This window comes from Sus scrofa, chromosome 13 (genome assembly GCF_000003025.6).
Source record: "Sus scrofa isolate TJ Tabasco breed Duroc chromosome 13, Sscrofa11.1, whole genome shotgun sequence".
In the NCBI taxonomy this organism is placed as follows: Eukaryota; Metazoa; Chordata; class Mammalia; order Artiodactyla; family Suidae; genus Sus; species Sus scrofa.
In genome coordinates this window covers 34,065,192-34,075,558 of record NC_010455.5, presented here as the reverse complement: position 1 = coordinate 34,075,558, position 10,367 = coordinate 34,065,192, and the positions used below count along the sequence as shown (strand labels likewise).

The 10,367-nt window shown below is 52.3% G+C and overlaps 1 protein-coding gene across 1 annotated transcript; it reads left to right on the top strand.

Annotated features, from left to right (window-relative positions):
* Positions 134 to 8,042, top strand: RRP9 (ribosomal RNA processing 9, small subunit (SSU) processome component, homolog (yeast)). The gene is made up of 15 exons (XM_003358455.4): positions 134 to 303; positions 530 to 612; positions 3,728 to 3,837; positions 4,227 to 4,294; positions 4,377 to 4,418; positions 4,675 to 4,801; positions 5,409 to 5,533; positions 5,616 to 5,708; positions 6,104 to 6,204; positions 6,286 to 6,420; positions 6,504 to 6,566; positions 6,717 to 6,862; positions 6,948 to 7,027; positions 7,692 to 7,765; positions 7,874 to 8,042. Exons 1-15 carry the CDS (start codon positions 217 to 219, stop codon positions 7,965 to 7,967), a joined length of 1,428 nt encoding a protein of 475 aa, XP_003358503.1. The 5' UTR covers positions 134 to 216; the 3' UTR covers positions 7,968 to 8,042.

Genomic DNA, 10,367 nt, shown 5'->3' with positions numbered 1-10,367 from the left:
CGTGGGAGCCTATGGGAGCCCTAGGAGGCTTGGCTATAGGAGTTCATCCAATGGGAGCTTGGAGGCGTGACAGAACCAATCGAAGGACCCAGCGGAGCCGTGGGAGGCGGGGCCCACCGAGCAGTGGTAGCCTATCCGCGTGTGGAGTCTTGCGGACGCCCGGGTTTAGCCGCCACGTGAGTTCCTCGGTGTTAGCTGCAAGGCATAGTGGGCGACATGTCGGCGACCGTGGCGGCTCGAAAGCGGGGAAAGTCAGCCTCAGGAGCCGGGGCTGGTGCGGGGGCCGGCAAGCGGCGGCGAAAGGTGGGCGTGGCGCTTTGGCGGGCGGAGGTCAATCCCGCTACAGGGACCACCATCATCCCATCCTGGGGACCCGGTGGGACTCCACCTGGAGTCAGCTTCGTTCCTCATTCCATGCGCCAGATACTGAAAAGCCTTTCCCAGTGGCTCTCGAGGGACCGTAAGGGCCCTTGGTCAGTGCCAGGGTGGTCGGGACCCCTGACCAAAGAAAGTATTAAATAATTCCTAGGGCGACTCTTCTGGGGACAAGGGCAAGTCCAAGGGTGGCGGCAAGATGAATGAGGAAATATCCAGTGACTCGGAAAATGAAAGGTGAGTTTTTTCCCACCTAGTGGAAAGAAACACTGGCGCCCATGGTGTATGGAAGGAGTACTCAGAAAGTAATGGCAGAGCTGAGTCTAGAACCCAAGACTCTGGCTCTTGTTTCTCTGATCTTGGCTCTTTGTTCCAGTTTCTGACCCTGAGAACTCTCATCTTCCCTGCAGGGTCTCTGTGTGGGGAGGATTTTCAGTCCCAATGAGAGACCAATGAGAGATTCCTGGCTTATGGCAGGGAGCTGAATTCCAGGCAAAGAAAGAGTGATGCAAGAAATGCTTGCTAACTCTTCATTCTGTTCTCCCACAACTTCACAATTACTGAGAGTTTCCCCCTAACTCTCAACATATGCCATGTGCTGGCTTCACTGTTGAGGGAACAGAGATGAGAAGGCAGGTGAAGACAGAATCTGTTGTGAGGGATGTGTATCTTAGAGCTGTGTGTTCTGGGAACAGAGGAGGGGATGTTTAAGATCTGGAGAGATGAGGAGTCGTCCCTCATGGAGAGGTAGGGAAGGCATTCAGGGATCAGAGAAAAGTCTGGGGTTAAGCGGGCCACGTGGGAGCTGAAGAAGATAGAAGGGCAGGTGGTGGCTGAACCCAGAGTGTGGAGAGCTTTGAGTCGCTCCTTTATTCTGCAGGTGACTGGAATGGAGCATGTTGTAGAGTTCAAAGGGAGCTTGCAAAGTGTCAGGCCTGACTCTGTGGAATGGAAACTGTCATACCAGGTAATCTTGGTGCCTTCCTTAAGAGTCAGCTTTAGAAATTCTCCTTCTAAAATTGGGTACATGGGAGTTCCTGTCATGGCTCAGCAGGTTAAGAGCCCAACATAGTCTCCGTGAGGATGCAAGTTTGATCCCTGGCCTCAATCAGTGGGTTAAACATCTGGTATTGCCACAGGCTGTGGCGTAGGTCCCAGATTCAGCTTGGTTTAGTGGCTATGGAGTAGGCCAGCAGCTGCAGCTACAATTTGACCCCTAGCCCAGGAACTTCCATATGCTGCAGCCAGGTGTGGCCCTAAAAAGAAAAAAAAATTGGGTACATGTTGGTCTTAACTTACTTACAGAAGAATTTAGTATACTTTTTGTAGTCCTAATGTTACTGGGATGAGTGTGTGCCCAGCCCTGTGCTAAGCACTTTTAAATATTTTAAAAATGTGTTGTGAAATGTATTAGCTACAGAAGAGTTAATGAAATGTAATTGTACCATAGAGAGTAATGATGAAATGATGAACCTCTGTGCACCCACCAGAGCTATACCTTTTTTTTTTTGTCTTTTTGCCATTTTCTTGGGCCGCTCCCATGACATATGGAGGTTCCCAGGCTAGGGGTCTAATTGGAGCTGTAGCCGCCGGCCTACACCACAGCCACATCAACATGGGATCCGAGCCGTGTCTTTGACCTACACCACAGCTCATGGCAACGCTGGATCCTTAACCCACTGAGCAAGGCCAGGGATCGAACCCGCAACCTCATGGTTCCTAGTCGGATTCGTTAACCCCTGTGCCACAACAGGAACTCCCAGAGCTATACTTTTTGCAGAAACTTAGAAGCCCTAGCTGCCAATCCAGACTAGAATTAATCATCTCTTTGGTTTCCTTTCTTTTTCTTTTTTTTTTTCATTTTCTCATTCAGGTATAATTTATATACAGTAATCTTCACCTTTTTTAGTGTACAGTTCTGTGAGTTGTGACAGACGCATATAGTCAAGTGACTGCCACCACTATAAAGAGTTTACCACCCTCCAAAAATTCTTCTCTGCTCCTGTGTAGTCAGTTTCTCCCCCTCCCCCAGCCCCTGGTAACTGCTCTCCTTAGAGTTTTGCCTTTTTTAGAATGTCATATAAGTGAAATCATAACAGTGTATATATTTCCCTTGGTTTTCTTTCTTTCTTTTTTTTTTTTTTTTGTCTTTTTGCCATTTCTTTGGCCACTCCTGTGGCATATGGAGGTTCCCAGGCTAGGGGTCTAATCGGAGCTGTAGCCACTAACCTACGCCAGAACCACAGCAACGCGGGATCCGAGCCACGTCTCAACCTACACCACAGCTCACGGCAACGCCGGATCCTTAACCCACTGAGCAAGGCCAGAGATCGAACCTGCAACCTCATGGTTCCTAGTCGGATTCGTTAACCACTGAGCCACGACGGGAACTCCTCCCTTGGTTTTCTTTAGAGTTCTGCTTCCCATATGTGAACCCCTAAACAATGATTGATTAATTTGGGTAAACTGAGTAGAAGTTCTGACCTTGGCGTATAAGGGAAAGGCAGCACCACTTCTGTTGGCTGATGACTTGCTAGGTGCTAGGTGCTAAATCTGTCTCAATGGCATGGTCAGGACCTGGCTTCCTTGAGAGTTTCCAAGGTTCCTTCTGGGGAAGTTGTGGCAAGGTCATGAATAAGTCTGGGGAACAGCACAAAGTCAAGCCAAGACCACTTAAGCTTCACCAGGCATCCCGTCCTCAGGGCAGAGGGGAGCCATGGCAGTGATGATAGTCCAAACATGTCTTCCTCCTGGTTCCTTGCATTGGCTCTGGGCTGGCTACTCCCCTGTGTATTGGGGTGGTTGTTCTGAGATGTATTTTTTGTGCTTTCCATGTTGGATCTTCTCTTTCCTATCTCCTATGCCTTCCTTATTCTTAGTGTACTTTGTTATTTAGGGATCAGATCTGCCATCCTTAAAAGGAGGAGAAAGGACCAATTCTATGGCACTTTGTACATCTGAAAATATCACCACTCATCATAGATGGTTTAACTGGCATGCCCTTCCAAAATTTAGCATTTTGGGATGAATTTTACGTATGTGGCTCTTCTGTTTCCTGCTGTCTGAAGTCATTTTGATTCCTGGCCCTTTGTACATGACCTGATTTTTCTTGCAAGCCCATAGAACTTCTTTTCCCCTCCAGAGTTGAGAGATTTCATAGTGACCTCTTTGGGCTTGGGGTCTGTTTTCACCATTATCTTGGGTCTTGGGTGGGCCCTTTCAGTTTGGTAAATCACATCTTTCAATTTTCTGCATGGGCAACCATTGGCCGGAGGCTGTCAGGGATGGGGACAGGTGAGTGGCCAGAGGAGCTGGCTGAGCCTCTTCAAACCCAGCCCCCTCCTGCCCACAGCATAGCTCCCAGGAAGACTGAGGAGGAGGAGGAGGAAGAGTTGGAAGAGACTGCACAGGAGAAGAAGTTGCGCTTGGCCAAGCTTTATCTTGAGCAGCTCAAGCAGCAAGGTGAGCTTGTGGCCCTGGGCAGGTGAGGAGTAGAGCCTGTGCCTGAGTCTGCCTGCTGTGGCCCTAGACACCTGGTGGGTGACTGATGCAGGTGCCCAGTGGGTTGCTGGGGCTGCTAGTGCTGGCTGCCCTGTGGGAATGTGGGCAAGAGCTCTGATGGGCCTCCTGGGATGGGCCAGGCTTTTAGGGGGTTTTAGACTGATCTGATAAGGGCAGGGGATGGGCAGAAGGAGACCAACCAGCCCTCCTTTCCCTTTGCCTGAGGGGGCTGAATCTTCATGGTACACAGCCCAAGTGTTGAGGGGCCAGGACTGAGGTAGTGGGTGGGGATGGGAAGGGAAAAGTGGGGTCTTGGTCTAGGTTTACTTGGCCTGATTTGTCATACACAGAGGAGGAGAAGGCTGAGGCCCGTGAATTTGAGGAGGACCAGGTGGCGGGAAAACTGAAGGAGGACGTGGTGAGTGTGGAGGTGGGTGGTGGGAGGAAAGGGATGGGGCGGGTTCTGCTCCTGGGATCTCATCCATCTCCTCTCCGTGCAGCTCGAGCAGAGGGGCAGGCTGCAGAAGTCGGTGGCAAAGGAGGTGAGTGGCAGGGCACTTTGGCTTCAGATTAGAGAATAACCTGGGTTGTTGGGCAGATGGCCTGACTGGGAGTCAGGCTGAGGGGTTTTTGCTGTGGAATGTGGCTGTACTTGGGCATACAGGGTTAAGTAAGGGTTTGGTTCTTGCAACCCTGGGTCCCCTTCTTCTTCTCTGGGTAAGGTGGTGGGAAAGGATGGCGTGTGTGGAGGGGGCCTTCCTGCCCCCAGTTGCAATGACCCCGCTCCTGCCTGCCTAGATCCAGGCCCCAGCCCCAGCCGACATCCGAATCTTACGGGGCCACCAGCTTTCCATCACATGTTTGGTTATCACCCCTGACGACCTGGCCATCTTTTCTGCCGCCAAAGACTGCACCATTATTAAGTGTGAGTGCCTGGGTGGGGTGCAGCCCCCAGGGGTCATTGTAGAGAGCTGGTCTGGAGAGGAGAGAATAATCAGGGCAGAGTTAGATCTGATAGGGGAAGTTTCTGGAGGCAGGCTTGCTCCCTAAGGGGTGTCTTCTGGGTGACAGTGAAAGCTGCCCAGGAATGGAGCTTCTGAGCTCCCTGTCACTGTCATCAGAGATGATGAAGCAGAAGCAATGTGATTTAATGGGAATTGATGTTGCAGGTGGCCACCTGGGCTGGAGGACACTTGAGGCTCTGCACAGTCCTCTTGGGTTCCCTGGCTTGGCCTGCTGAGCGCTGTCCTTAGCCACCCATAGTAGTAGAAGCCAGAACTCGCACCATCAGTCCCAAAGCCTTTTCGTGTTCCTTCTCTTCTGGTTTCATGGCTGCCCTTTGGAAGTATTGTCACCACTTAACAGATGAGGAAACTGAGATGACTTGTCATCTCAGGGGCTCAACAGTAACTGAGCCAGGTTCTGACCTGAGGCCAGGACTTTTTCCATAGCCCCATGCTGCCCTTGAGGGGGCTTGCCATTGCAGTCCTGCCCCCTAGTCCAGTAGTGTCTCTCCTCCCCCTTGGTGTCAGGGAGCGTGGAGAGTGGACGGAAGCTTCATGTCATCCCTCGAGCCAAGAAGGGTGCTGAGGGGCAGCCCCCTGGCCACAGCAGCCACATCCTTTGCATGGCCATCTCTTCTGATGGCAAGTACCTGGTAAGGCAGGGTTGGTCCCGAGGGTGGGTGAGAAGTCCGGGCACCCAGTGAGTGCCTGTGGCCATTGTCTTCATCCCCAAAGGCCTCAGGTGACCGCAGCAAGCTCATTCTCATCTGGGAGGCGCAGAGCTGCCGGCACCTGTACACCTTCACAGGACACCGGGACGCCGTGTCGGTGAGGAGCTGGGCCTCCTTCGTGGACATTTCTTGAGCACCTGAGTGGGCCAGGCTTGGTGCTGGGCTCTGGGGGCTGGGGTGAATGAGGCAGAGGGTCCCGGGCGTCAGGGAACCTGCCCTTTGGTATAAAGGACAGAAACAAGATGAAGTGATAGGGGAGAGCTGGCGGAGACCGAGTGGGCTGGCCTAGGGAGAGGGAGGCTTCTGAGAAGTCTGCAGCTGCTCGAGGGCAGGCAGGTGTGCCCTGGCTCTACGTAGAACCCCCACAGAGCACTGGCAAGGGGGGCTGGCGCCCTGTGCCATGTGACTTGTTTTTCAGGACATCCTCCCTGGGCCTGACCTGTCTCACCCGCGCGCCAGGTCTGCTCTTGTCCTCTTTCCATGCACCCTTAGGGGCTGGCGTTCCGTAGAGGCACCCACCAGCTCTACAGCACGTCCCATGACCGCTCCGTGAAGGTGTGGAATGTGGCAGAGAACTCCTACGTGGAGACACTGTGAGTGCGCGGGGAGAGGGCACGCAGTGTACCTGTGCTCATACACGGGTAAGTCCATTCTCCCTCTGTCTCCTGCTCCAGCTTCGGGCACCAGGATGCTGTGGCTGCACTGGATGCCCTGAGCAGGGAGTGCTGCGTGACAGCGGGGGGCCGGGATGGGACTGTGCGTGTGTGGAAGATCCCTGAGGAGTCTCAGCTTGTCTTCTACGGCCACCAGTAAGGCAGCCTGTTGCACCAGGTGGGGGCTGCCAGGGGTGAGGGTGAGGCTAGGTCGTGTCCCTCATGGCTCCTTTCTCTAGGGGCTCCATCGACAGCATCCAGCTCATCAACGAGGAGCACATGGTGTCAGGTGCTGATGATGGGTAAGAGCTGCCTTTGGGATGTCTCCCGCTGCTGCCTTGGGCCTGCCTCAGAGGAGCCCCTCTACTCAGAAGCTGTTGTAACTCCTCTCCATAGATGACACTGAGGCAGAGAGCTCAGGTGACCTTATCTGCCCTGCTTCCTGTCCACAGCTCTGTGGCCTTGTGGGGCCTCTCCAAGAAGCGGCCGCTTGCCCTGCAGCGTGAGGCCCATGGGCTGCGGGGGGAGCAGGGCTTGGAGCAGCCCTTCTGGGTGTCGTCAGTGGCGGCCCTGCTCAACACAGACCTCATAGCCACAGGTGGGTGCCCGGTGCGGCAGAGAGGAGGGGGATCACATGGGGGGGGAGCTGGTGAGGGGTTGCTCACTATTTCCCTGCATCCCAGGCTCCCACAACAACTCTGTGCGGCTCTGGCAGTGCGGGGAGGGCTTCCGGCAGCTTGACCTTCTCTGCGACATCCCCTTGGTGAGTGAGGTTTGGATACCCAGCCTGTCTTTACTACACTCCCCAAGGTCCCTTGCAGTCTTCCTGCCAGAAGGGCAACTCCTCAGAGCAGGGCCAACTATGACTTCTTTTTGTAGCCTCAGCTCCTAGCATAGGGCCTGTAGGACCCCTCCCTTCTTCCTCTTCCTTCTGCTCCTCCTCCACTCCCCTTCCTGCCCTAGGCCTTGCCCTGGGTACTGGGGTACAAGGTAGGAAACAATGTGGGCAAAGGCATGAAGGGCTGGCGCTGAGATCACTTCTACATGGCTGCTGCTAGATTGAATGCCAGGCTAGAGTGTGTGGCCTTGGGGCAACCTAGGGCAGAGTGGCAGGATCTGTCATTGACATTTAGTGACAGTGCAGGGCTTGAGTCAGCAGTGCTGGTCAGGGGGTCTCCAGGGCCAGGAGCCAGGCCACACTTGGCATACTGTCTCCTTAATCCCCACAGCCTCACCATGAGGCTCACACTCTACCTCCTCCAGCTCATAGATGTGGAGGCTGAGACCCTGATGGGTAGAGGGCTGGCCCAGGTGGCAGGAGGCAGGGCAGGGATTTAACCCAGGCTGGGCCTTTGTGTTCCTGGAGCTGTGGTTTTGGTGTGGGGTGTCTGTTCCCACATATTACTGCATTGTCCTTCTCTTCTCAGGTGGGCTTTATCAATAGTCTCAAGTTCTCCAGTGCTGGGGACTTCCTGGTGGCCGGGGTGGGGCAGGAGCACAGGTATGAGGCACCCCTGGAGGGTGGGCAGGTGACACTGGCTGGGTGGGAATGGAGGTGGATACAGGGTGGGGCTGGGCCTGAACTCAGCTGCTTCTCTCACCCCTGCAGGCTTGGCCGGTGGTGGCGGATCAAAGAGGCCCGGAATTCTGTCTGCATCATCCCTCTCCACAGGGCCCCCAGGCCCCCGGCTGCTGGCTCCTGACACTCTCATCCTCTTTATTTAACTTCTTCCCAGGCCATCCCCTGCCTTCTTTGTATTAAAAGCCTCCTCTTTTGGGCCCTGTCTCCTCCAACTTTTTGGGTGGGGAGGGCAGGGGATGGTTTGGTAAAGGCCTGGGGGCTTTATATCCTTTCCTGGGAACTTGAGCCTGGAGTCCTCAACCAGCTTCTGGCTCTTGGATCCTGAGCATCCTCTGTGACCACCCTCCCACTTGCTGCTCTGGGCTGGTGGGGGTCAGAAGTTGTGGCTGTCCAGTTGAGTGTGAGGGCTGACTGTGGGGTCTGAGAACTGAAATGAATTAGGCAGCTAGGCCTACAAGGCAGGCTGACCTGTTGTACCCAGGCCAGAGCAGGAAGCTTTAGGAGTCAGACTGCCTTGAGGTGGAGGCTGGGGTGGAGGTGGGATCCAACTTTGCTCACTGTTTGGCAACTAGGGTCAGAGTTGGGAATAGCTCTGCCCTTTGGTCCAGGTGGCAGCCAGGCTGCAGGACTCCTCCCAAGTAAACATGTCAAAGGAATGTTCATTCTCCTGATTTCACCACTTGGATGATTCGCTCCTGCCATGGGGTGAAGTAAAAAGGGCAGAAAGACGGACTGGAGGGCAGAAGTGCAGTGCAGTCTCCTCTCCTCAGTGGAAAGTGAGCAGAGGATGTTAAGGGCTCAGCTCTAACTTTTCCCTTCATGCCTTGCGTCCAACAGCTGAGCCTGTGGTTCTGAGGGGCAGTGAGCATGGTCCCCTCGGGGGAGGAAGCTACAGGTGTCCCCTGCTCTTTAGGCCTCTTCCTTAGACATGCTTGCTCCTGCCTTCATTCTCTTGGGCCAGAAAGGTCAGGTTCAGATTGAACCCCTGAAAATCCTATTATGGATCAGAGGGCGTTGCTAGAATTCACTCCTACATGTCCTGCCTTAAACTGAACTCAGTGACAGCATAAGCATACTTCCTGCATAGTGCTGCAAGTAACAAGGAAATGCCTCTTAACACACGAACCCCTTTTCTATGAGCACATTCCCAGGAAGAAATGAAAGTTTGAAAATAAATGTGCTTGGCATAAAAATATAGATAAGTGGAATAGGATAGAAAGCCCAAAATTAGTTGACCATAGGTGCGTGGGTTTAATCTATGAGAAAGGATGCAAGGATATATAATGGGGAAAAGATAGAGAGTCTCTTCAATAACTGGTGTGGGGAGTTCTCATTGTGGTGCAGCAGAAATGAATCTGACTAGTATCCATGAGGATGTGGGTTCAGAATCCCTGGCCTTGCTCAGTGGGTTAAGGATCTGGCATTGCTGTGACCTGTGGTATAGGTCACAGATGTGGCTCTTATCCTGCATTGCTGTGGCTGTGGTGTAGGCTGGCAGCTGTAGCTCTGATTCGACCCCTAGCTTGGGAACTTCCATATGCTATGGGTGTGGCCCTAAAAAGCAAACACACACACACACAAACCAAACTGCTCTTAGGAAAACTGGACAGCTACCTGTAAAATAATGAAATTAGAACACTAACACCATACACAAAAATAAACTCAAAATGGATTAAAGACCTAAACATAAGTCCAGATACTATAAAACTTTTAGAGGAAAACATAAGCAGAACACTTTGATATAAATTGCAGCAGTATCTTTTTTGGACCCACCTCCCAGAGTAATGAAAATTTAAAAAAAAAAAAAAAAAGGGACCTAATTAAAAGCTTTTGCACAGTAAAGGAAACCATTGAAAAAAAAAAATTTGAAAAGACAACCCATGGAATGGGAGAACATTTTTGCAGAGGAAGTGACCAATAAGAGATTAATCTCCAAAATATGCAAATATCTCATACAGCTTTATGTATATATAAAAGCTCAATCAAAAAATGGTCACAAGATCTAGGGAGTTCCTGCTGTGGTGCAGCAGGTTAAGGAACTGGCATTATCTCTGTGGTGGTGTGGGTTCAGTTCCTGGCCCAGTGCCCTAGGTGAAGGATCCGGTGCTGCAGCTGTGTTGTAGGTCACGGCTGTGGTTTGGATTTGATCCATGGCTGGGAAACTCCCACATGCTGCAGATGTGGCCAAAAAAGAAAGACAAAAAACGATCTAAATAGACATTTCTCCAAAGAAGACGGATGGCCAAAAATGCACATGAAAGGATGCTCAACATTATTTTTTGGCCGCACCCATGGTATGCAGAAGTTCCCAGGTCAGGGATTGAACCTGTGTCATAGCAGCCATGTGAGCCACTGCAGCAACAGTGCCACTTTCTTAACCCACTGAGCCACCGGGAATTCCTCAATATCACTAATTATTAGAGAGATGCAAATCAGAACTAGAATGAGGTGTCACTTTACACCAGTCAGAATCTGTTCCCCCAACTCTGATGTCTTCATCGGAGTTGATCACTGCTGATTT

Coding starts and splice junctions, on each gene's coding strand:
- RRP9 (XM_003358455.4), top strand. CDS start 217: ATGTCGGCGACCGTGGCGGCTCGAAAGCGGGGAAAGTCAGCCTCAGGA. Junction 5,709..6,103: donor GACACCGGGACGCCGTGTCG/GTGAGGAGCTGG, acceptor ATGCACCCTTAG/GGGCTGGCGTTCCGTAGAGG. Junction 6,421..6,503: donor CTTGTCTTCTACGGCCACCA/GTAAGGCAGCCT, acceptor TCCTTTCTCTAG/GGGCTCCATCGACAGCATCC.